Source organism: Pyrgilauda ruficollis, unplaced genomic scaffold (assembly GCF_017590135.1).
Source record: "Pyrgilauda ruficollis isolate IOZ18807 unplaced genomic scaffold, ASM1759013v1 scaffold6, whole genome shotgun sequence".
Lineage (NCBI taxonomy): Eukaryota > Metazoa > Chordata > Aves > Passeriformes > Passeridae > Pyrgilauda > Pyrgilauda ruficollis.
In genome coordinates, this window is record NW_024527710.1 from 10,626,039 (window position 1) to 10,652,510 (window position 26,472).

Below are 26,472 nucleotides of genomic sequence, written 5' to 3' on the forward strand. Positions count from 1 at the left end.
AAAATAAAGCTAAGCCAAAAAATCCAGTCAAACAAGAAAGGAAAATATTGCAGGAGACTTTTGCTGATTGATTAATTTTGGAAATAAAATACACAGCAGCAGGTAGTAGGTCTCTTTGTGAAGCAAATGACAGCGGTGATGTTGATTACTTTAAGGATGGATGTGTTCTTGTTCATTGATTCATTTCAAAATGGAAATCCATACATCCTTTTAAGAATGCACTTGCTGTACTACAGCATCCTTCCACTTTGATGAAAATGTGTGTTGTAAGTCGAAATCTTTTCATAGCAGTTTGACACATTTTCTGTGTTCAGAGAAAAGAAATCAAAACAGTGTGGCAAAGTCATATTTGAAAATTGAATCAGCTGCTGGAATAAAGAGATTTGCATCCAGAGAATAGCAATGAAACACGTGGTTTGTCTGATCAAAGGGGTTTTTTTCCAGAAAAGTGTTCTCATAGCTGAGTGTTTCTTACTGTGGTCTGGTGTTGGGTGCTAATGATGTGAATTTCCATCAGAAGCCTGGCAATGTTGCCTTCAATATCACTACTGTGCTTTGGAGTAACATGACATTGTGTCTTGACTGATTTTCAATAACTTGTTTTAATGGCCAAATATGTATTAATCTTCTTGGTATTTTTTTCTTTTTTTTTTTTTTTTTTTCCTTTTAAGTTGGCGGCAATTCTTCTCAGAGCAGCTCTCCCAGTTCCAGTGTTCCCAATTCTCCAGCCAGCTCTGGACACATCCGACCCAGTTCCCTGCATGGCCTAGCACCAAAGCTCCAGAGGCAGTACAGATCTCCGAGGCGTAAATCTGCAGGAAACATCCCTCTGTCCCCGCTGGCTCACACTCCATCACCAACCCCGCAGTCCACGTCACCGCAGCGCTCCCCATCTCCTTTGCCAGGACACTCAATTGGCAGCTCCAGTATTATCCAGTCTTTCCCAGTAAAACTACACTCCTCTCCACCACTGGTGAGACAAATTTCACGCCCCAAAAGTGCCGAGCCCCCTCGGTCTCCTTTGCTGAAGAGAGTGCAGTCGGCTGAGAAACTGGCTGCCTCTCTGTCCTCCTCTGAGAAGAAGCTGGGCTCCTCACGGAAGCACAGCTTGGATATCTCCCACTCTGAGTTCAAGAAGGAGATGTTACAGCGGGATCCCAGCCTCCAGAGCCTCCAGGAATCTGCCAACGAAACGACAGGCAGCAAACTCGGGCTGGCGGAAAAAGGGATGCTGCAGAAGCCGGGCTCACGGAAGCTGGGCGCCATTCGGCAGGACAGGGTGGAGAGGAGGGAGTCCCTGCAAAAGCAGGAGGCCATCAGGGAAGTAGATTCTTCTGAAGATGAAACAGATGATGGTTCGGAAGATAGTCAGGATGGAAGAAGGCTGGACAAGCCCCGTGGCAGTGGAGACCAAGGCTCAGATTCTTTTAATGAGGATAATAAGTTTTCATCTAAATTGGAAAGCAAGGATAGTATTGAAGATGATGCCTTTCTACCTGAAGATCCAAAAGGTACAGAAGATTTGCAGAAGGGAAATACTCAACAAGCAAAGCCTGTTTCAGAGCCACTGCAAATTAGTGTGCACCCCTCCCCACCAGAGCTCCCCTCAAGAACTTCTCCAGAAAAACTAGCTAATTCAGAAAAGCCATTCCTAAAATCAGAAACAACTGCAAAGGAGCATAAATTGCCAGAAAACAAAACTTTGGAGTGTTTTGGTCCAAAAGACAGGTCTTCTGAAGCAATCAAAGATCTTGGGAGAACTCCAGGTACTCAAAAACCAGTAGATCTCACAGAACATATGCAGTGCCCATCTATCAAACTCCTGGAACTTGAAGAAGGTGATTCTTCTGGGGCCTCCTGTGGTAAACTTGACTTGAAAGAGCCTGTGCTAACAGAAAGCAGTCAGAAAAAACAGGATTCCCAACCTCTGCTGGCACTTTCCTCATGGTGCCCAGCAAACACGAGCACTCCTGTCGCGGTGAGCCCCCCAGACCGCGGCGAGAAGGGTCACGAGGAGACGCCTCAGCCTGTGGAACAGCACAGCTCCTCATTTCTGTCTCCTGGGAGCGCCAGTGAAACGTCCCAAAGAAGTCCAAGCCCTGACAAGCAGCAGCCCAGCTCATCCCAGGCAGAGGGTGCTTTAACCTCCAGCAAAACCAGCCCAGCAGGACCCGTGTCCTCCCCGCTCCTCATCCCCGGTGCCATCGAGCGCGCGCTCTCCGTGTCCCAGCTGGTGCCCCTGGCCCAGAGCGTGTTGGGCCCTTTGAAGCTCAGTATGTCTGGGTCTGGAGACGTGGAAACGAGGAAGGATTTGGGTGCTTCCTCTAAAGAGGAGAGAGATTTGAAACAAAAAAGGCAGGAAATTTCACAAGTAGGAGAATGTCAAGAGAAAGCCAAACCCTCTAGCACAGATGGTCTGACCACGAGGAGTGGGTCCTGTGCAGAGTCCTTACACCCAGCAAAGCCCTGGGAGGCAGTGTGTCCCGTGGGGACCAAAAAGGAGGCAACATGTCCTGTGGTGGTCAAAAAGGAGGCACTTTTTTGCAGTGCTAAAGCATCTGAGGCATTGGCAGGGAGCTGCAAAATCACTCAGTCAAAAGAGCTGTCTCATGCTCTTGGACAAGCAGCTCTGAGAGCGTCTCCTCTGCCAGATGGCAGCACGAGGCCCTGTAAAGAAGGGACTCTGGCACAAGCAAAAAGCAAAGAGGTTGGAAATCAGTTAAAAATACAAGACTTTCCCCTGTCACATGATGATGCTGTAAAGAAAACATAGCAGCATCGCTGGTACTCATGGACTGGAGTGTTCTACATTCAAAATAGAGACTGCATGTTTGAATTTTGTAATATACACTAATATAAAATAGAACTTGTGTACATCTATTTTTGGGAGGGTTTTTTTCATACTGTTTTTTGTGTTTTTTCATCCTTGCTATTCTATTTTTGTACACAGTAGTGCTTGCTGTTTGAGGTCTCTTTAGAACAGGGTATCTTTAAAGCAGGGCTTAAGAAACAGTTTGGTTTCATTCTTTTTCCCTTCCATGCCTTTTATTTTGCCTGAGTTTAGGGCCTGATGTGCTCTTCCCTCTAATTCTGCATTTATTTGAGATCCCAAAAGTTCTGTGTGCAAAAAAGGCAGCTTGTTTTTAAATTTCTGCTTTTCAGCATTTTCTTTGAAATTCCATTGAAATTCACAAATGTCAAGTTTTTGCACCAGTTTTACAATCTGATGTCCCTTGACAAGAATAAGAACCAACCTTCTTGTCTGCAAGTTATTCTGAAACTACAGACCCTCTTTGGTGCAAGTAAAACCTCTTTGTCACCGTGTGTCTTCACAGTCCTGTGTCCTTAGAGGATGTGGAGACAAAGGACTTGGCTGGAGAGACTGGACAGAGAGAGATCCCTGTCTTCTCTTTAGAACAAGTCAGAGTATTTTTCAATGGAATTATCAGAAAGAGAAATCTCCAATCCATAAGCTGGCTTTTTTGGGGATTGTTTTTACTTATCTGTATGGGACACATGGCAACTTTTCCCTCTGTTTTTAAAATTTTAGTGATGTTTTATCTTCCTTTCTCTGGCTTCAATTCATAACTTGCCCTGCCTCAGAGTAAGTGGCCCCAGGAAAGGGGTGCCTGTAGGTTGGTTTTAAAGTAGAAAAATTTGTAGTTGCATATTCTCCAGTGTGTCTGGCAAAGTTATCTCAATGAAAAACGACCTTTGGAGACTTTTCCTTCTCTTGGTGAGTCTAAATAGGTAGGGATTTTAAAGTGTCCCTTAACATTTCTGAATTGGGGCTTGGGAAACTTGCTGAGTTTTCTGAATCTGCCCGTTTTAAAAACAAACCTATGAAGAGTTCAGACTCCTCGAGTTCTGTGGTCAAGCTGCAAGCAGACTTCAAAACACATGTGATATTTTCAGATTTCAGCTTTAATAGCTAGATCATTTCCACTGCTGAGGTCACTTTGCATTAAAAGCTTACTGTTTGCTCCTAGGTTTAGACATCGCTTTGCTCTAAGTGTGACCGACTCTGGGTGACAGTGCTCCTTGCTGAGGATTAGACCAATAATAATAAATGTGTTGAGTGGTGATACCTGTAGCACTGTAAGCCATTTCTTCATCCAGTTAAAGATTCCTCTCAATGAACACTCCCATCGTTGTCCCAGATTGTGCTCAGCTTGTATCCTTGTCTTGTCTGAGTGGATCTCCCTGCGGATCACCCGTGAGGGATAGTTCCCTGCTCACTGGCTTACTCTGTTAGAAGCAGAATGACTGTGCAACAGTATTCCAGGCTAAAACCCATCTCTGTTGGTCTGATTTCCTTACACTGCTGCTTCCTTCACTGTCTTGGCTTTCTCTGAACTTGAAGTTTTGATTCGCTTCCCCTGAATGCAAATATGTTTATTACATAGGAATATATTTTCTCCATCTCTTTCAATCTGATTTCGGTACAACCCACAACTCGAAAAAAATCTCTGGAATCTCACCCTGTTTCTTTCTGTGTAGCAGTTGATTCTCCCGATTATATACTTGATTTTGGCTGCTTGGATTTCATTTCTGGACCAAGTTTTGGTTTGGTTTGAGCTTTTTTTTTTTAACATGTTTAAATGAGTGTTTACTCCGTGTGTCAGTGTGAACATGTATGGTGTTGCTACTACACTAACCAAAGCCTCAGTGCTCCCAGGTAACACCTTAACAGACCTGGTTGTGGTGGTATTGAGAGCAGAGCCTGCTGTGCTGCCTCTCTGCTCTTTTCCCTGGAATTCATAGGCTGCTCGTGTACACTTGGTTTGCAATTACAAACCACAGTATTTCCACAGCCTTGTCAGGGTCCTGGGTGTCTCCAGCCTCTCCAAGTGCTCTTGGTGGTAAGCATCATTCAGTGCTGATTTAGAGCAGTAGCAAGTAAGGAACAGACTTGGCAGGATCTGGTACTTGCCTGGCTGGTTTTCTCCCTAATGGGTTGATCTGTTAAAAAACTGTTGAGAAACAGTGCAGGATATTATGGCATGGACAGGAATAGTGAAAAGTGGATTTGGCATCCTGAGTCTGTGGTAATTACAAAGACAAGCCTCCTTGACAAGCTGCTCTCCTGAGAGCACCTGACCTTGGCGAGATGGAAGTGTCTGTGTAAATTAAGGAGTTGTGTGAGGACGTGGTCTGACCTGGCTGTTCCCTGGGTGGCAGGTCCCCCTTTTCCTTCTGCGTTTAAAAAACCAGAGGAGAAGACCGAGCACTGCTCGTAGGAGGAGAGCACGGGGTGTGAGCCAGGCTGGGTAACCTGGTTCATCCCCCACGGGCGCGGGTGGGACCCTGGGACGGTACCAGCTCTAAGCTGCTGACTCCCTGCCTTTGCAGCCACTGCTTCCCATGCTGAAGTGCAGAATTATCCTTTCCTAGGCATAAAAGGAGGAGTGAAAACCATTGCTATGTCACAGCTTTTGCTGCTTTTGCCTGTGTTGGCCAAAGAAAAGGTGAGGTATGTGTTTCGTTGCCTCTTTTGTAGCTATGGCACAGAGAGTGGTCAGTGCAATTAAAAATCCCTGGGTTTTGGAAGCCAAAGCCAAACAGCATTGCCAGGAAAGCATTCTAGTGAAGCCCTGTATCCCCTGCTCTTGGTCAGTCCTGCAGTTTCCCTCAGTGTGCCAGGTGCCCCATCATCCCTGCTCTACCTGCTGTCAAATTTACGTGGCGCACTTTAGCAAAAGGTTTGGGCAAAAAGACTTTATTAAATTTTGATAATAAGCCAGGTAGATACACCAAGACTTATTCCTTGCTCTGCTATAAATTCCTTAAATACCTTCTCAAAAAAAATCTTACAAAATGTGTTGGGAAGGAAGGGGAAGCTGGAAGGGCTGTGTCTGAGGGGCATGAGTGTGTCCCAGTGCCGCCTCGGACCCGCGGTGCCCGGGCGGCCCCAGCCCGCACAGCCCTTGGTCTCCGTGGGTAATCCCGAGTCAGGCAGGCCCAGGGTGGGTCACGAGCGTGAGGTGTGTGTTTGCTGAATGAGCCGTGCATGTCACCATCCAGATATGCTGCTTTCCTGCTTTGTTTCCCTCTTCCCTTCTGTCAGCTTGGATGTGTCTCCTGCTTCTCACCGTGTTGGGATGGCAGCACTCAGCTGGTTCAGCCTCTGCAGCTCCTCTCTGCTCCTGCATCCAGCTGCTGCATCCCTGCCCCGTGCCTCAGTGTTATTTTCCCCTTTGTCTCTTACTGTTGCAAACTAAGAGAAATGGATGATATTTATTGTAAATATTAGACTTTAGCGTTGTACTGGCCACTCCTGGGTCTGAATGTTGGAGGCCTTTGGCTGCTGCTGTACTAAAGAGCGCTTGTGGGGGAAGGGTAGGAGTGACCTGTGGGTTTGTTTGCCACACTTGCATTAAGGTGTGATTTGGAGTATTTTTTTGTTTTGTTTTGTTTTTCTTCCGAAGAGGGGAGGATAAAGTCTTTCTCTGGTTTTCTCTTACTGGATGTGAAGGATAATTCTGTACTTCTAGTAGAAGATTTGACAGAAGTGTGTGTTTACGTTGTGTTCGATTACCATATCCAGGTGGCTGTGAGAGCACCTCCTGCGCTGGGCTCTGCCAAGCCGTGTCACTCAGCACTTAGCTAGATAAGAGAAAGTGTGGAATTTCTGTGTTTTTAGAAACTTGAACAATTGCCACATAATAGCGGTGCAATAATTTTTATTCATGTTGTACCTGCATGTCGATGTTCAAATCCTCCTCCAAAATAAATAATTTTTTTTTTTTTTTACATAAATCCAAACTCGTGTTTGTCTCTTGGTTGGTCTCCCCTCAGTTTCTCGTAGCGCTGGGGGTGGCTGTGCTCCCAACCTGCCTGCTCAACCAGCTGCTTGATGGGGCAGAAAATGGCCTGTGGAGTGTCTGGGTACAGGAGTAACTCTGCCAGGCTGTTTGGGATTTTCTGCTCCACAGGCCAGGTGTGTGGCTAAGCCAAAGCTTTCCACTCTGAAACTGAAGCCCAGAATTTACCATCCTCCACCGAGTCTGTAAGTTGATAGTGTTTTGTGTCACTGTTAATGCAGGGTCCTGATGGTAAAAGCATGTAAGGGGTAAAAGGGGTAAAAACCTGTCAGATGTGAAACTTGGCTGAGCAGGATGAGGATGTGACTGGCCACAACTGCACACTGTGTCTGATGGGTTCAGGAATTAGGTGCACAATAAAATCCAAAGGGCAGGGGCTTGGCGTGGGCTTGGATTAGCCGTGGGGCAGGAGCCAGCAGGTGCTGCACGGCCCCTTTTTCACCCACTCATTTAGGCAGCCTTGATGCTGCACCACCCAAAACCTTTCCAGAAAAATATCTTTGCTTTTAACATTTGCAGGTGTGTGCCCTCCACATGGAAAAGCCTTCAAAGGCTATTCCTGTCCTTGGAAATAGAGCTGGGGAGACGTTCACGTCTGGTGGGATTGGACTAATCCTCATTCGCTGCTGCCAAGGATGCTCAAAATATCCCGTGTCTCCGTGCTCCGGAGAAGCTGCGGAGCAGGGATCGGGGGCGCAGCTCGGCTCTGTCCGCAGGGGATTTGCGGTGCCTCTGCCGCTCGCTGCGCGCCCAGGACAGGGCCATGCTCCCGCCCGAGCGCGGCCCCGGGGACGGGAGCGGGCCGGGGGACAGCGGTGTCCCCCAGGAATGACGCCCTGTCCGTCATGGCAAAGGCTCCCTGCTCCCTGCTCCGGGCGTGGAGCAGGGGCTGGCGCTGCCCCACAGCCCAAACCCAGAGCATCATCTCCGGCAGCACGGCCTGAGCTGGGGGCATCGCCCTGCACCAGCACAGCTGTGGTGCAAGGGCTTTTCAAATGACATTTTCATGGAAACAGAGATATTTTTCTCCTTTTTTAAGGGTCACTAGCTGGAATTTAATTAGGGTTATTTTAGAGATATTTTTCTCCTTTTTCAAGGCTCGCTAGCTGGAGTTTAATTAGGGTTATTTTAATGTCCGCAGCCCTCCTGTAGAGGCTTCCCCAGCAAGGAATAAGTAATTCTCAGCCCACAACAGTTTATTCTTCCAGAGGATTAAGCCACAACAACGAAGGGCCATTTTTTCCTCCCAAATGATGGCATGGAAGTGGCAGCCCAGCACACTTTGGTGCTTGCTTGCCAGTGCTGAGATTTCACTCCTTCCCCCAGGATCAGAGGGTGGGGGTGAGTCTCTGGGGAAAGCCCCACCACCAGCAGCCTGGCTGCCTGCAATGCACCTGGAATCTTGAAGGTGGGAACTGGGGAGAAAGCCAGAGCATCCTGCCCAGGTACACTGTTGGTCAGAGCATGGAGCTGATGGGTTTGATCCCTGTGTGGGCCATTCACTTAACAATGGGACTCATGGTCCTTGTGGATCCTCTCCAGCTCAGAATATTCTGTGATTTTATAGACAGTCTGCCCAGAATGGAAGCTACAGCTGGAATTGCTGCTGGGTGCACTGGGGACTCGAGAGGAACCTGGGGTCCCTCAAGTGTTGCACCCCACGTTGCTGCCTGTTCCCGTGTGGATCCAGGGCACTGAGTGCAGGGGCTGGGCTCTGGGGGGATGTGCAGGTGCCTGTGGCTCCACAGGGTTTAACTCTTCCTGTGCTCTTCCTGTGCTCTGTGCAGCCTCATTCCCTGTGACCACGGCGGCACCCAGGGCTGGCCTGCGGCCACCCCCTCTCCAGCCTCCTCATGTGCCAGTGGGCTTTATATTTTAAACGCTGATTAGGGCTGACCTCATATTTCAGAGCTTACTTCATAGTCACTAATGAGGGATTAGGAATGTTAAGCTAATTAGCAATCAGCAAACGAGGGCTCAGTCAGTCTTCTCAGCCTGACACGCTGTCAATGAACGAGTTATTTGATGATTATCGTAAACCTGCTCAAAAGGGCTGCCTAATTCTGATGGGCAGCAGGGACTCAGGGCGAGCTGCAGCCCAGGTGATGGGAGCTCACAGCCTCACACAGCCCTGGCCACTCTCCACAGACTGGAGGGTGCTCCTGGAGTCAAAGGATTTAAATAAGTAAAGAAATTGGGGTGGGGGGTTTTTTCCATCTCACATTTGTTGAGTTCAAACAAATGGTCCAAACTTCCCAGCCTGATTGTTTTGGGAGAGGCTTTATCTGATGGGTCACCTAAGAAGAAATTTGGCCACCCACCCCTGGATGCTGTCCAGCTCCAAAAATACCCTCAAACCAAACCTTCCCTGCTGGGAAGCCTCCTCCCAGGCCAGCCAGAGCAGCCTGACTTTCGGCTGGGTTTCAACTCCCTGGATCATTTATTATCCCATTATTTTGATTTTCTCCCACACCCCACCCTCCTCTCCATGAGGGAAGCAGGGCAGCCAGGGGGTGTGGTGGGTGGGGGGTGGGAGGGTAGCAGAGACCTGATAAATATTTCACTCTGGAAAGGGGGAAAAAACCCCAAACCCCCAAATATAAAACCCCAGAGAGCTTGTGGGGATGAAGCAAAGGGGGAAATAAATGGGACTAAGGGCTGTCCTGGCCCGGGAGGGATGGAGGGGTGCTGAGCACTGTCCTTCCTGCTGTTTCTCTGCTCTTTTCAGGGTACTTAAGGCCCAAGGAAGCTCCACACCTGCTGATGGCCCGTGCGGATGGGGTGCTCAGCCATGTGCCAAGGACACACTCCAGCTGTGCTGAGGGGCAGGACTGGAGAGAAAGAAGGTATGGATGGGAACCAGAGGCATTGCTGCCAGGCCAGTGCCACTGCAGATGGATGGGTCTCTGGGAATGAGGGAGCTGCCTCTGCCCTGGGCACAGCCATGCTTTTTGCTGGGTGATTCCAAAAAGGGCCATTTCCAGCTCCTGGATGTGGGGGTGTGGGTGGTGGCAAAGGCTGGATGGATCTGGGGCAAGGACTGAGCGGGGATGCTCCTATTGCTCCTCGAAATCCATTTTCCTGCCTTTCTGGGGAAAAAACCAAATCTTTCTCTTCCTTTGCAGCCAGTTTGGGCAGAGATTTCTTCCCCCCAGGGGCTGAGTGCTGGCCAGGACATGCGGCTGTGACCTCCCTGCTGGATCCATCCTGCCTGGCATCCGTGCCCTTCCCCATGTGCCACCCCAGCCTGGCAGACTGGGAGCTAAAAATAAGTGAAATGCAGGGGATAACCGGGTGCCTAAATATATCCCTTCTTTAATTAGCACCAGGCGACTGCCTCGCAGTCACGTCCGTCTGCCCAAGCGCTAATCCCGCTGAGCCGCGCCCGCGTCACGGGGCTCCCCTGCGGAGCATCCCGGGCACGGAGCATCCCGGGCGCGGACATCCCGGCCGGCTCACGGCCTCTGACCCTCGGGGAGGCGCCGGGGATGGCCCTGCGTGGGAGGGTGACACGACACAGGGCTTAAAGCAGAGTGAGGAGGGTCAGGGGTGAAGCGGGGACATGGTCCTGCCGGCGCTGAGCTGTGCGAGAAGGGGACGGGGTGCGGCAGGAATGGCGATGCCCCGGGCTGGGAATCCCTCTGGCTGAGGGATGCTCTCCCATGGCGCTGCCTGGGGAGCTGCTCTGTGCGGGGCTGGGGCTGAACTCGGTGGGGTCAGGCTAGGAGAGCTCCCTCCTCCCCCGGATCTCACCGGGAGCATCACTGACTCTCCCTGGTGCTCACCTGGGGCAGCAGGTCAGGCAGGATTTAACCCATCCCAGCTTCACTGAGATCCGTGGTTCTTCAGGGCCTTGGAAGTTGCAGTTGCACCACAGCTGCTGGTTTAGCATCTTCTTCTATTTCTAATACAGACACACCAGTAACTCTTCCTGGTTTGCCCCCTTGCAAGGGCACTGGATGCCATCGGGAAGGGATGAGCTAAACCTATGGGCCCTGTGGCTGCAAACCCTTCTCTGGTCAGTAGCTCTTCTGCTTTCCTAAAAGGCTGGATTTCCCCCAAAACTGGCTTCTGGGAGGCTCTGTGAGCAGCACAGTGAGGCAACATCCTGAAGGGTCTTCCTTTGGGCTCCCTCAGAGCCATGACCAAGGCATCCCTGCTGCTGGCAGCGAGGACATGTGGTCTCAGTGCTCTGTGAGTAAGGCTGGGCTTTGCTCTGGGCACTCCTATTAATCCTGCAGGAGAAGGTCTCTGGGAAAGGTGCTGCCCTCCCAGGTCACTGGCAGCAGAAGGTGACATTCCCCAATAAATGATCCCTGTGCTCATCCTCTCACCCCCTGACAGCCATGGTTGTTTTGGTGCAGATGAAAAGGAGAAGATTAAAATGTAAAATGAGGTTTTAAAGATTTCCAGCCCCAGGTCGCTGGTGTGACACCTCAGGCCACTTTCCTGCTTGATTGCTCACCAGTGATCTTAAAAGTAACTGGCTCCTGTTGCCTCCCTCCCAGCCTCACCTGACTGCTTAGAAGCTGAGTGGGTGCTGCAGCCAGCTCCTTAATTCTGGAGCTGGCATTAATGAGGGTTGGCTCAAAGCTGTTAGCTTTGTCCATGGGGCTGCTCAGGGGTGCACATTCCCAGAGCAGGGGGGATGCTCCTCTGGGACAGGGGGACTTGTGCTGCTGTGTTAGAACACGAGCATGTTCAGAGCATGAGGAGGGAAGCAGGGCCCCTTGTGCCCCTTCCTGTCCCCCCATTCCTTGCATTTCCATGTGCTTACTTTCCTGGTTGCTTTAGCCATGAAGGACTTTGGGCAAGGAAGAGCATCTGCCTCTTTGCCTCTTTCCCAAACGTTCAGCTGGATGCAACAATGTCCAGCAGAAACCTGTGGGGCTGTGGCTGCTGTCCCCTCTTTGGGGAGCCAGATTTTCCCCAGAAAATCTCCAGCTGTGGGAGTCAGGCCAGTGCTGCCCCTGCAGCCAGTGCCATGAGAGCTTCTGCTTTATGTTGAACTCCTGATCCAGCACCCAGGAAAACCCCTCCTGCTCGTGGGACATTCCAGCCCTGCTTCTCTGTCCTTGTGCCGGGGCAGCGGGTGCTGGCACCAGGACAGGAATCGGACCAGCTGGAGACCAAATATGAATTTTTGGGGGACTTTGGGGTTTGGCAGCTTGAGCTGCTGTGAGATAGCATTTGGAGTTGGGCTGGAATTCCTTTTCCTTCCAGCCTGCTGGGGCCTTCTTGCATGGGGGAAGGAATGCACATGTGTGTGCAGGCACATCCCAAATTCAGGGCAATCCACTCCATCCTTCTCCAGTTCCTGCTCTCAGGAGAGTGAGGCTGGAGCTCCACCAGCCCTGCTGCAGACCTCTGAGGGTGCTGTGGTTGGTGAAGCTCCAGGAGCAGCTTATCCTGATAGGGGTGCAGATAACACAAAGGGACACCAGGGACATTTTGGGCAGGTGCTGCACCCATGGGAACAGAGAGATCCTTTGGGGCATGATCCTTTGCTCCTTTGGGGTCTGTTTGCTGGATGGGGCATTTGCTGTTCAAGGAGAGGGAGATGAACCCAAAGAGCGTTGAGCCTCAACAAGGGATGTTCCTGAGGATCTGGGAATGCAGTGGCAGAGCCAGGAAATGCCTCCTAGAGATGTGTAGCATGGCCCAGCACATTGGGCTGGCAAGGGACAGCCTCCATGGCACCTCCACACTTTGGAGATACCAACCCAAACCTTGGCACAGGAGAAAAGCACCATTCCCCCAGCACGGGGCTGGCCTGGGGCTCCCGTGGGGCTGGGGGGGCTGCTCCCCTTCCCAGTCACTGCTGCTGCTGCAGCGGGTTCTCCAGCTGAATTCCAGTGCTGGGAAGTGGGGGACCCACAGGTGCTCCCCTGGAAAGCCAGGAGCTGCCAGCAGCAGGCAGGAGCAGGGCTTGGCTGGCGTCCCTGTGCACAGACAGTGATGGATTCCAGACGGCCCACGGGCGCACAGGGCTCACCACAGCGTTCCTTCGGCAGCTGGGCTGCAACAGGGTCTGCTCCAAAGGCAACATCCGCCACAAGGCGGGCGCTGGGACCAGGAGGAGAAGGATGAGGAGCAAGAGGAGAAGGAGGAAGAGGAGGGGGATGGTTTTATTCCTTTGGCTGCCACAGTGACCTCTCAGGGCTGACTCAATTTCTCCATCCCATCTGTCTCCTCCCAGCCCTGCTTGGAAGGCTGGCAGCAGCAAAGGCATGTTTCCAACTGCCTAAAAGTATTTGGGATGTGGGCAGGGGAGGCTGGGGCTGCCCTGTCAGGGGTGTCAGGTGTGCCCCACACTGTGTGAGTGAACGGGCTTGTGGGGAACCATTCCCTGTGCTGCAGGAGGGGAGAGCCCTGGGCTGGGCACGGCTTCAGCTGGGGAAGGTGAGCTGCTGCATCCCCTCCCTCTGCATTTGGGGTGGGGGAGCAGGCTTTAGACAGGTGACAGGAGAACTGGTTGGAAGCCAGCACGTTTGGGGACTGCTCAGGAGGGAAAATGCTTGTCCCTGTCACCTGAGGAGTCTGAAAGGCCACCAGTAAGTCACCTGGAGGGGATGTGGTTTGGGAGGAATGTACACAGCTGTGGAGCTGGTTCAGTTTCCCACCCTGAGTGAGGCTGGGATTTATCAGACATATTCAGAAAACAATTGAATATGTCTGATAAATTTCAGTCTGAACTGAAAATGATGGTGATGAACACTTGTGCCTCCAGTGAATCCTGGAGGAGGGATTTTTCTCCATCAGGAGACAGGTGAAAGGGCTGTGCAGCATGTGCATCTTGCTCCCAGCCGAAGGTTTCTCTTCCCAGAGGGGCAAGAAAACTCTCTTAGAGAATGTAGACACACACAAAAATACGCCATGAAGTAGGAAGGAAAAAAATTAAAGAACAACACAAAGAAGGAAAGAAAAAACGCCAACAACCCGCCCTGTGCCCAGGATCAAAGCTGGGAGCCGTTTGGGAGCCCTTGGACAGGAACATTCCCTGGCTCCTCTGGCCAAGCTGCTGCTGTGAAAGGCTGCTTTGTTCCTGAGGCCTCAGCCTCGCTTCTCCCGCTGTGGACTTCGCTCCCACTGGTGGCTGGGCAGGTGAGATGGGCAGGTGAGATGGGCAGGTGACATGGGGCAGGTGAGATGGGGCTCTGCTGCAGCAGCAGCGCTTTGATGGGGGCAGAGGAGCAGGAGGAGCCCGGCTGCTCCTCTCCCCACCCGACACTGCGGGCAGGTATAAAATACCCAGAGCTATTTATTCCATGAGTGATGTAAATCCAAGTGCCCTTGCACTCCTCCTCACCCCCTCTTCTACCCTGAATCCTGCATTCTCCTCAGGACTTCACAAACTTTAGGCCAAATTAACACTTGCCTTTTATTTTTGTAGGTTTTTTTTTTTTTTTAAATAACCTGTGTTTGTTGTCCTGGCTTGGTGATGAACTTCATCATTACATGACACTGGAATTTCCCTTCCACAGCTCCTTCTAGGTTATGGGGCCTCACCACCTCTGTCTGCAGTGCTGGGACAGTCGGGTTTGCCAAAATTCCCTTTGCCAGAAGTAAGGAGAAGCAAGGTCCCACATCCTCTAGGTCTCCAGTCCCCAGGTCCTACATCCCCAAATGCCACATCTCAAGTGCGGGAGGGACTCTGAGGCTGACTTAGCCCCTTTAGCTCTGAGGTGTCTCACACCAGGGCAGCCTAAACCCTCTCCAGGTGCCGGAGGTGGTCACGGTGCCTGGTTTCTGTGGCTCTAACGTGGGGCAGGAAGGGCGGCTCTGGCCAGAGCCCAGCCCGGAAAGCTCGGCCAGGCCCTTGCTCAGCGTGGTGGGGAAAGCTGCCCGGAACAGACCAGCCCTGTGCAAAAATGGGAACTTGTGCTGCCGATGAAAAGTGCTTTCTTTGGGTAGGATGTTTGTGTTTCCTTTGGCAGGGCGGCCGCGGGAGCGTGCACAGCACCTGCCCAGGGCGGCTGGCTCTGCTCTCAGCGCGCCCATCCTGCCCCTTCCCTTGAAAGTGTCAGCAAAGGGAAAGTTTGGGAAATGCTCCAGCCACAGATCTGCTTGAAGCAGGCTTGTGACTATCGAGTGCTTCTCCTGGGCACAGACCTGGGGCAGCAGCTGGGAAAGCTGGGATCTTGCCCAGAAGCCCATGCAGGAGCACAGGGCAAGGATTTTGGAATGGAGGGGCACACCCTGGCCCCTGCCCTCCTGGCATCCTCATCTGCCTGAAGATGCTCCACCATGGGACATGCCTTTGCTCGCCCCCGAGGCCTTGTGACAGCTCGTGCTCCTTTTCCTGCTCCTTATCCCTCTTCTGGGAACCAGACCCTGAGTTGCTCTAGTCTGCATCAGGACTGGGAGGTTGAGCCAGCTGGACGTGAGGAGCTGCCTCCTCCTGCTCCAAGGGAGAGGTCAAGGCTTTGCTCCTCATCTGGGGCAGATGGCTTGGGTCTGGTGGGGCCAGGGCAGGGAAGCGCTCTGGGCAGGTGGCTGTGCACAGGAGAGCTGGAGCCTGGGAGAACCCGCACTGGGTTTTGCCCTGAAATGCACCAGTAACTGGGCAGAGGTGGCCAAGGATTTTGCCAGGAGCCACCACCACCACCAAGGATGGGTTTGGAGGCAGGAGAGTGGGCAGCAACCCAGGCTGGTGCTCTGCAGCCTTTTTCTTTTCCTCTACCTTCTGCCCAGGGAGCACAGAGACATCATGCAGAGGGTGCCGTGGCATTTTGTCCCTTACCCATCACTTCTCTTCAAAGTCAATTAGATCTTGGCGAGAAAGATTTGCCATCACAAAGAACAGATTTGATGAAAATAACAGTCAAGATTAAATGTGGAGAAAATAGTAGCCAGAGAAGTGGATTATGTTGGTCAGAGTGAAGCCTCTGTCCTTCCAACCCTTCTGGGCTCACGGATAACATGAATATAGAAAGGTTAATGCTGGTGTGGGACTGTGCCAGCTCAACAAAAATCAGTGTGGGATGTTTTTCCCCCCCTTGAAAGTATTTTCCAGAGTCAAATTTTGTATATTACCATTTTTTTCCAATTTGGATGAAACCTGACAAGCAAGACAATGAGATTTCCCATGAAATGGGGATTCTGGGTCTCTGGCCAACCCTAATCCACCAGTTCATTTGAAAGCTGCTGACTGCTGCTCCAAGCTTGGACTTGATGCTCCAAGGAGGGAAATGCTGCCTCTCATGTCTCACAGGGATGAATTGTGGAATTCAGGCAGCTCCCTCTATCTTGGGTACCTTTGCATTCACCCAACCCCAAACCCAGTGGGACTGGTGTGAGAAGCAGCTGCCCCGACTGCATTTCCAGGCTCAGGTGCTTCATTCCTGGCAGAGGCACCTGACGGACCCCACATTCCAGCTGTGCACGTTGCAGTGGGAAGGAGGGGACAAGCAACCACATCCCTCATGGATTTTGGGCTGCTCAAGGTGCTGTGCAGCACACTCACCACCCTGCCCTTTACTGATGACTGTGGTACTCGGAGCTGTGGCTGTGGTTGTGTTGCTCCTGCTGCCCAGCAACACAGTGTCTGTTAAACTAAACTATTAGACTAAAATAAGTCTGTTTTGAGAGATGAAACCAAGGAGGAAAAGTGGAGCAGCTTGGTTTGAAACCTTGGAAGCTCCAGGTTTCAAACCAAACCCTGATCCCTTACATCAAGGCATTATAGCTAGGGGAGGATGGGCTTTTGGAGGTGTTTGGGATTTTCCTGACAGATTTATTTCCCATGGGCAAGATCCTCACATGAATCTCCCACTACAGTGGGTTCCTTCATGCAGGGGAGGGGTGGGGTGGGGAAGAGAGATCCCAAGAAAGCAGCCTGGGAACTTCTGTCCATCCATTCTGCAGCCCTGCCCTACGGTTCCACACCTGGGGGTGCCAAGCCATTGGCTGCCCCTGGGAAGGGTCCTGTGTGTGAGTGGAGAGAAACCCAGGGGACTTGCAGGAAGCTCTGTGGAACTGCTGAGGATGGAAAAATCCCCGGGATCTGCCCTTTCTCTGAGGAGACATCTGAGCTGGGAGGTGTTTTTCTTTCCATCCAGTCAGCAAGGCCGCTTGGAAATTTCCTATGCCGGCTCTGGCTGTGATGTTTTCATAACACAACGAACAGCCTGGCAAAGCCCTGAAAAACTATTTGCCAATTAGTGACTTACATCTTTCCTGCAATTCTACCTCATTAGCCCTTATTAAAAAGAAATAAATTAAATAGTAATAAAAAAAGAGCCAGGCCCCTGGAGCACCTTGCAGAGTCCTCTCAGTTCCTTGCTGTTTCCCCACTGCTCTCCTCTTGCCTGGGGGTGCCAATGCAGTGAACACTGGCCCACAGAGCCCATGGCTCATCCCTCGGGTACCACGTGGCTGCTGCTGGTCCAGGTGATGTTTCCAAGGGGCTGCATCCCTCCAGTGCTGTGGGCAAGACAGCAGGGAGCACCCCGAGGTGCTGCAACATGGGGTGAGCTCCTTGTTGGATATAAAGACAGATGCCTGAGTGAGCCCATCAATGCACCATTTGGGTCCTCCCAGCTCCCCTGCACCTTGATCAGGACTTTTGTGCCCAGCTGGGTGCTCCCTGCCTGCTGGTGGAGGGGCCTCTGGTGCGGGTGATGGAGGGAATGCTGACTCAGCAGCTGAAAAGGCTTTCACAGCCCTGTGAAAAATGCTGATGCAGCAATTTTTTTAAAAATGGTTGACTCAGGAGGTTGGAAAAATGTTGCTCGTTAGTCTGCAAAAAGGTCGACTCATGGCTCCAAAAACACCAAGCCACACACAGCCACAGCCACTGCCCCTAAATTTCTGAGGATGCTAGGCTGGCATCCCATCTAACTGCCAAGTTTAAGGGGCACTACATCCCCCCAGGTCTGCCCTCCTGCCATCACCTGTGTTTGTAATGAAAGAGGTTCAGCAACACCATCCCCAAACTCACTGATTTTTCAGCGGTTCCAATGCCTGGTGCTCATGAAGGAATTGGGAAAGCAAACAGTGATTTCCCAAACACCTGCAAAATCTAGGTGAGTGGATGCAGCTGAGCCTTTCCTAAATCTGCTCAAGTGGTTCATCCCCTCCTCTCCCCCCAGCAGCAACAGTGGCATCACCAAACGTGGTTTTCCTTGCTGGCAGAGGAAGCAGTGAGCCATGCAGGAACACTGCTGATGGCTCCTGCTCCCTCGGAAGACGCTGTGAAAGGAACGCAGGGAAGGCTCCATTAAGGAGCGCACGTGTGCTACGTGTATTCCTCCCTCCTCCCAGCCCCAGGAGGGGCTTTCTCTCCAGCCTAGAGGAAATCAGGCCTCTGCAAGTCTTTTTTTTTAAAGCTTCTGTTAAAGATGATGCCCATGGCCTCGGCTGGGAGACAGACACAGCTACACCAAGGCAGCCCAACCACGCTGCAGTTCGGAATTTATTAGAAACAGCTGTCAGTACATCCTTCTAAAACATTACATGTCAATGTGCTTTATTGCAATTTTTTTTTATTGCATTTTTTTTTTGATCTAGAGCAAGTAGGCCCAGGATGCTTAGTGTCTGGGATTTAAAAGCCCAACCATCTAGTAAAAGAAAGTACAGCAAAATTGTAACACACCCGGTGACAAGTACAGTGTTGCATTACTGAGCTAGAAACTACAGGATGACTTGTCAGAAAACACTAACATACACTTGGTTTCCTTATGAAGCAGTTTGTTTCTTTTCTTTAAAAGTTAAACTACATGAATTCCTTTTTTATTTCTTTTCTTCCCCCCACCCCCCTCCCCGACTACACCATAAACGACAGAAGAACAGATTTTACACAAATAACAAACAAGAGTACCAAAGTTACATGCTGGAATTCATCTGGAAAACAAAATAATTCAATAGCTTCTGGAGAAGCAGGTTCTTAACAGATGCAGTTTCCCTTAAAGAAAAAAGAAGTCAAAGAAAAGCAGAAACATTGATGCAAAGGTTGTACAAAGGAGTGTGCTGTTATTTCAGCCCTCGACACAAGATCAAACACCCACTCATGCTTTACATTGAACCACACCTTGTACAAAGAGTCCACTCACAAAGGGACACGCACCAACACCACCCATTGCACATCAGCTCTGGACAGGGGGCACTGAGGGGCCACTGGAACGTGCAAACAATCACTGCATCTCACAGGAGAGCAAGAGGGGCTTCTTTTGCTAAGCCTTTGCTTGGGACACAGTTGAATGCTTTGTCCCAGAGTAAATAACACCCCAAATCAACTCTGTATACAAATATAGTAGCAACCCCCCCGAGGAAATCCAGAGTTCAGCATTTCAGAAGCACATATGCAAGATGAATACAATAAACTCCTTTTCGTTTGACAAAAAACCAACCCAATTCTGCCTAAACACGTGGCAGAATGTGCTAACAGTGAGTTTTGTTTTATTTTTAAGGGGCAGTGCCACTTACAGCTAATGCATATAAATGTGTACGTGAATATATTTTACATATATCTATATACATACAGTACATATACACACACACGCACGCGCACACACACACGGATGATGCAGACCATTACAATCCCATGGTGCAATAAACAGCCAGATATACAAAATTAACAGGTTTTCATCAAACAGATCTTTGCTGGATGTAGAAGTCACTCACGAAAACAAAACAGATTCAAACCCCGACCCAGCTGGCTGAAGGTGAGCCCCCCTGCAGCCAACAGAGACCTGGGGGCAGCTCGGGGCTGGCCCCAGCATCCTACAAGCCCTGCTGGGGGTGACAGTCACCCTTAGAGACCTTTTCTTTTGTCTTTGGATGCAGTAACTTTCTCCAAACGATCCCGAGCCTCTTGCTACAAGCACTTGGAGAGTGCATGGGAGCGGCGCTGCTGGACACAGGGGGAATGTCCCTCCCCTCATTTGCCAATGCCAATCTCACAGAAGCAATCCCAAGGGAAGGTGGTGGAGGGGGCACCAAATTAAAGCTGCTTTCTCTAATACAGGTTGATCAAGAAAGTGGGGGTTTTTTACCAAAAAGGGCCTGTCTCACTTTTTCTCCCCTTGCCTCTGAAGCTCGTATTACATTTTTTAAAGGCAAACTTTAGAACAAATGGCGAGTCGAGTCATAAAATAAGGTGAGTCTATGCCAATAGCAATTTAAAAATGCAAATTCTGCATTAATTGTATGGAGCCAGCCCTAAAGACCAGCACTTCAAGTGCTGTCATCATCTAAACAGTTAACAAGCTAAAGCTCCCAATCTGCCCCTTTGAACAAACAGGAAGGAACTGAAAAGATTTCAAGAGAGATTTTTTTTTCCCCCCCCAATTCAGTGGAAAGTATTTCTGCCCACAGAATGCAAGATTCACAAAAATGTTGGCCAAACTTCACGTAACCCTGTCCAAAGCTGCTGCTCACGCAGGGCTGAACTGGCCCAGCCTCCCGAGGAACAGGCCAGCACTTCTTTGGGCTGGTCCTTCCCTTCTCCCAGTGCCAAGGGAAACAAGGGGATCAGCAGTGCAAGTTCCCTTCCCATACAGAAAGGGCAGCAGCTCCTCAAGGACTTGTACCAATTCCCTAAACCTCTCCTGCATGTGCATTTAAGGAGAGTAGAACTGGTTATTCCAAAGGGAAGGGTCTGCTCTGGCATCTCCTTATTTCAAGGTTCCAGGCAGAGGTTTCTGGTTCATGGTCTGTCTCCTGCTTCATCAAACTACAACCAGAGGGATGCTTTAGGGTGCTGATCCTTCCTCTCCACTAAAGCTACTTGCTCTGAATGCTGGATTTGAGCAAGCCTGACCCCCTCCCCTCACAGCATTACTGTTCTTCGGGAATGTTATTTTGATTTTGCTATTGCAGAAGCAGAGACTGCAAATCAACCATAAGGAAACTACACATAAGGAAACTTGATTTTAAACATGGTCTAAACAAAACAACCCCAAACCCATCATAGTGCTTTGTAAAACTGCATTTTGAACCTGTCTGTCTCTTACCCCTCCTGATCCACAAGCAGTACCTGTTTCATGTCTGCACAATGCAGCAAGCATACAAGACTCACTAACATTTCAGATTTTTATTCCCTGTTAGTGTAACAAAAAATAAAAAAATAAACAGACATTCAAAAACAGAAGCGAGATTGTTCAAGTACCAAATAAGGGGCTTTTCCAAACTTAAAGTGTGACACTCCTATAGCAATTCTGCTGTTTTAAACAGCCACAGCGTTCAGTTACAGACATGGTGCCACCTAAGCCTGCAGAGAGCCCAGGATTTGGGGCAACCAAGACCCTCATCCTTCTCCTGTCCTCCCCAAAACAGCACTAAGTGTCAACACTCATTTCCACAGTCCCATCACAGTTGCCTGGCTTTGCAGGGGAAAAAACTTTGATTTTACCCTGCTGTGACTAGAATCCAGCTGTGATTAAATGCAAGTTTTTTTCCTGGGAATGGCTTTTGGTTGTGGAAGTCTTGCTAACACTAGTGTCAGCGAGAAAAGAATCAGGCCCATCACATTAAATGGAAAACTTCTTGGACATCTGCCACCTCAAGAGAGATGAGTGTGGAAAGAGCATTTTATTTTTGGCATAAGAAAAAGGGCTATACTGGATATAACTCTAGATTGCAACTACCAGTGGTGCGAAGCAGCAACTCACTTCACTGCTGATGAGAATGAAATAAAAACCCAAAGACAACCCCCAAAACTAGAGCACTCCAGTATCAGAAGGTGGACAATTGCACATTACTGCTTCACACACTAGTGAAGCATCTGCTGGGATATCCTTCTTGTTTCTAGGCTGGTTCTTCCCATGCTCAGAGTACTTGTAATCAACAAACAAACTAGTGGGAAAATATTTGTAACTTACTAACTTCAAAAACATGGCACTCGTGGCTGATACAATGGGGCCAATGGCAACTGTGGAAGCAGACCTGATTTCCATCCATACCAATACAAAATACTGAAACACCCCTAATTCCCTGCAAATATACTTCAAAACAGATTAGAAGAAACTGTGCATATTCGAGTTTCAACATCCCCTCCCCCCTCCCCCATTTAACACTGTGCAAAAGTTATTTATTCAACTCTACATATATATTTAATACAATATGGGTCAGTGAGATCAATGTTCCTTTAACTGCAGCCTGGTACCAGATGGCTGCTACGACAGTGAGGCTACTTCCCCCTTTCCTCCTGATGTTCTGACTCTTAAAATTAAAACCTTCTCACATCTTACTGTTTTAAAAGAACTTGAGTTTCTTTGTTTTGCCTCTTTGTTCACATTTCCTGTATTTGTTTCAGGCTTAACAGCTGCTTTTCATCCTGGGGTGTAATCCTGCACCTCACAGGCCCATTTCTGATTTCTCAGTCATGCAAGTGTAGAGCAGCTCCTGGAAGCTGTGGGTTCTCTCACAGGTCTAATGCTACTGAGCAAACAGAATTAGGCTGAGCACAATGAGAGGTGCAGGACCAAGCCCTTGCCCCATAGATCACACCAGCTACATGTGTCAGTTGGTTTTATAACAATTTTCATTTTCTCTGTGAGTGCAAAATAGCTGCAGAAAGAATCTGTGCAATAGCACGTGCGAGTCAATGGGGAACTGTGGCAGCAGCTGGGACTTCAGGTGCCTAAACCACACACAGGGAGAGACAGTGGCAAAACAGCCTCAGGAGACTGCTCAGAGTAATGGAGCCAGTACAAGGAATGCAGGCTTGCTCTGCCCATAGCCCTGCTCTGAAAGTTTGGGCAAAACAGAACTTCAAACAACACTTCAGGATGGCTTATTGGCTCTGGCTCCATCATTCACAGCAAATATATCACCTGTGATCAGTAAAAGAGCTCAGGGAGCAAAGGGCCAAGAGTCCCAACTCACTCACACCACGATAAAGCCAAGCTACCTTCACAGATGCTAATGGAATTACACTGTATTTACCTTGGCAGAGCCAGGGCTGGAGCCTGGACCAGACCTCACAGGATCAATCAGATTCCACTACAGGGAGACTTCAGACAGCCCTGCTCTGCTATCCTGCTGCTGTCAGGACTGCGAGGGTGTGCCAGGATTTATGAGCCTGGAAGTAGATCTGTACCTGTTTAAAACAAATCTGAGCCCTACCTGAAATTGGGGCAGACCTGAAATTGGGGCAGATATGAAACACTCTGGACAGGTTACCTCTGTTACAAAAGCAGGGATCAGAAATACAGGTCTCATCAGCCTCAAATGTTAACACTGTCAGTAAGAGAGTGCAGAGAGATCACAAGGGCAGGGAAAAATCAGACACTCCTCTCACACAGGTTTTTCTACAGGCATGAGGCACCTGGCTATCATTTGTGCCTTTGAACTGATTTCTTTCATTGAGCATTTGGTCTCAGCCCAGCATCAAGGGAATGCTAGATGCCTGAAAGGTGTGAGAATGGCACCTGTACAGCTACCAGATTAGAACTGCAAATTAGCCAAGAAAAAATTCCATGTCCACAGACCACTGAGGAAACAATTCAAGACTTCCACTAACAGCAAAAGCTATGTCTCATTTTTCCTTTTTTCCTGGGGAAGTAGAAGGGACACACAAATAGATGTGGTTCATTTTGACACAGCAGCTTATGTGAATTTTATTCTTCTCTCACACAGTTTTGAGTTTTGGTTAAGCTTTGTATGGTATCATTTAAATGAGAAAAGTGGCATCTACAGAATTCCTTGCCTGAAGATTGCACTCTGGCCAATTAGGAAGTATCTGGGATGTGTCAGGGTCATTAGTGCAAAATAAAAAATGTCTTGGCATGCCAGGCAACCAGACTACCCTTCCTGCAATGGCTGTCAGTGCTCCAGCCTTGTCACTTCCCTACTTGCGAATTCAAGACATTCAGTGAAATAATACTTCTAGTGTAAACAATATACATCAACAAGCCTGGCACTACTGCCCAGGCGTTACAGAAAAAAGCCATTTGAACAGGAAATCAGCCCCAGGGTCACAAATGGGTCTCCAGCATTCTCAGACCTGCATGACTGTCTGCTTCCTGTCCTGCACAATGGGTGCATTGCAAGGGAAACGCTTCCAGTAATGGGAACAAAAGTAACTTTCAAGGTTGCATGCTGAACAATTACTTTGCCAGTTGTGCTTTGATGCCAAGTGGTTCAGTTTGCCAAACTTAGCTCTTTTTCATTTTAGAAGCTTAAGGAATGGAAATAAGCTGCTTTGTACACTTTCCAGGGAGGGGATTTATTTGATGATTGCTGTAGTTGATGAAGCCCAGGACTACCCACTCCAGTATTTGACAGCAGCCCTTGCCAGAGGATGGTACCAGACATCCAGTAACTGAGGAGTATGGCTGTCATCCCTTCCTGTGTTTTGCATCCTGTTTAAAATAACTACAAGGGAATTTAGATTATACCAGAGTAAAATCTTGCTTGGCTGCAGTGGTGTGAGAGTTCAGAACCCAGCTTGCAAAGAACAAATCAGAGGAGATCTAGGATTAGCACGCTCACTTCTTACAACTGGGAGTAACTATACCACACCAAAGAATTGGGTACAATAAGCCATCCAGGAGCATTTGATTACACCAACCTCTTCTGTACCAAAATCAAGAGTTACAAGAGTCTGTCACTGTTCAGCAAGAGACCTGCAGCAGGTCAGTGCAAGCTTCATTCTGGTTTACATTCTGAAGCACAGTATCATTAAAACTCTGGAAACAGAATCCCAAGCTGAGGAACAGGAGGGAGAGGGGGTGAAGAAAGAAGAGAGTGAACAATTACATCAGATCAGACAAATCTACTGTTTTGAAGCCAGACAATGTTTAGCTTTTCCTTTTATTTGTTTCAAGTTTTGGTGCAGAAAGTATGTGCGGATGCTAATGCAATCTCCCCTGTAAGTGCTCGATCTAGCAACGAACAAAGTTTTGGCATGTTCAGTTTGGTTATGTTTCCTTTAAGCGAAGACCTGTAGTGCCATTGAAACCAAAACTTTGTTACTGTTGGCAAAAAAATAAAGCAACTTTCCTTTTACAAGCATTTTTCCATTTAAATAAAAACCTGAAGCTTTCCCATAATTCCTTTGGTCTTCTCTCACCAAATTCCATGCTACCTCAAGACAAGCCCTCTTTTGGAAGTCCGGCTGAATCGCAGTGAAGCTGCTAAAATTAGCAGAGAAGAATTGCTGTGGCAGAGTTTCCCCCTAGTTTTTTGGGAGTTTAAGACTGAAAGACATTACCAGTGCCTCAGGTAGAGGCTTCAAATTGTGTCTACTAGAACAAGAGAAAACAAAATCCAATCAGAAGTTCCACTGAAGGTGCCTGGCAAAAAATCATCTCCATAAAATGATGCTCTGCTTCCAATATTTTCATATGTGTTGCGTTGAGTTTATTCCCCTCATAAGGAAACAAAAGTATCAGTGTAAAAGCACAGCTGAGCTTTTAAGGTAGCACCAGGACACCTACACCCAAGTTGTCGTCTTGTTGCTGCTAGGCCTCTTTTTGATTCACATTCACAGAATCACTTCTTGTGCAAAACAAGCAGTCTAAGGAGAAAGAATGCCCTCCGAGTTCTAATAAAAATTGTAGAAAAAAATCCAAGATAAGCCAACGCTTTCCTCCTCCCCAAAATTTACCTGCAGAGAGAGGGGGGCATCTGTGCGTAGACAGGATAGGCAAGCCTGACATTTAGGGAATCATTGTGTTGGACAAGGGATGTCTGCTGGTAATGAAGAACCAAATCCTTAAGTGTGCTGTACAGGTTGTACGGTTCTGCAAACCCATAACCTCTTGGAGTGCTGTAGATCACACAGTGTTTCACCTCTCCATCAGCTCTGTAAGGAAAGGAAAGAGAAGAGCTTAACATAAAAGGACAAACCCAAAGTGACAGTCTATTAACAATTAACTAATGCAGCATCTCTGCCAGTCACTAGATTACATAATGGAAGACCCAGAAGATGCAAGTGGAGGAGATTAATATAGTCTGTGAAGAAACAGGGCTTCAGGGCATGTGATTAAACACTCTTGCATAATAATCCACATAAGAGGGCTCTTCCATCCCAGCAGTACAATTCCCTACTGCATTGTTCTCCAAATGGTCCTTGGGAAAAAGTCAATAACTGAACCAGGAAGATAAACACCCAAAGTCAGCACTGACTTTGGGCTCAACTCACCTAGAAACCCTTCCACTAAGCAAAGAAACCAAAACCCACAAATGATCAGGACCTACAAAGTATTCCATGAAACACAGGGGCTAACCTTCCATGCTAAGCATGGGACAGGTTCAAGCTGATTCATTTTCTGAAGCCGTAGCGACCAAGTCTCTAACTTGGCAGAGCAGCTACCGGAGCACAGCAATTCCAAAGCAGCTAGAAAAATTTATCTGCCAGAAAGATCAGGTATTATGTAATCCTTGTACTGGAGCCTGTTACAATCCCAGTCACATGTAGGAACAGGTTACTTTGTGCCACCCCTTTGCAAGCCTGTAGCATGATCCCAACCAAACAAAAGCCTCTGATGAATCCAACACTTGAGTGACTGCAATGAACAGAACAGGAAACACAGCAGATACTACAGTCTTCAGTTACCTTGAGGTGCTAAACCTTCATATATTCATTTCTCAGGCTTGTGCTCAGAAGCAATTAACCTCATATGAAATAAATCAGTAAAAGCCATTTTGGACTCCAGGACAGGCTTGAAGGATTTTTAGATAATGGAGCTGGAGTATTTCT

General features: G+C 48.9%; 2 protein-coding genes across 16 annotated transcripts in view; one reads left to right on the plus strand and one right to left on the minus strand.

Moving 5' to 3' along the window:
* MAST2 (microtubule associated serine/threonine kinase 2) overlaps positions 1 to 6,759 on the plus strand; it is a 207,375-nt gene extending 200,616 nt beyond the window's left edge. For all 13 annotated transcript variants that reach the window (XM_041483321.1, XM_041483319.1, XM_041483322.1 and 10 more), the window contains one exon: positions 672 to 6,759. In XM_041483321.1, coding sequence (XP_041339255.1) covers positions 672 to 2,773 — 2,102 coding nt within the window. In that variant the 3' untranslated portion in view covers positions 2,774 to 6,759. The remainder of the gene's footprint in view (positions 1 to 671) is intronic.
* An 11,463-nt stretch (positions 6,760 to 18,222) lies between these two features.
* Positions 18,223 to 26,472, minus strand: part of LOC121361937 (phosphatidylinositol 3-kinase regulatory subunit gamma) — a 76,714-nt gene continuing 68,464 nt past the window's right edge. For all 3 annotated transcript variants that reach the window (XM_041483038.1, XM_041483039.1, XM_041483040.1), the window contains one exon: positions 18,223 to 25,575. In XM_041483038.1, coding sequence (XP_041338972.1) covers positions 25,374 to 25,575 — 202 coding nt within the window. In that variant the 3' untranslated portion in view covers positions 18,223 to 25,373. The remainder of the gene's footprint in view (positions 25,576 to 26,472) is intronic.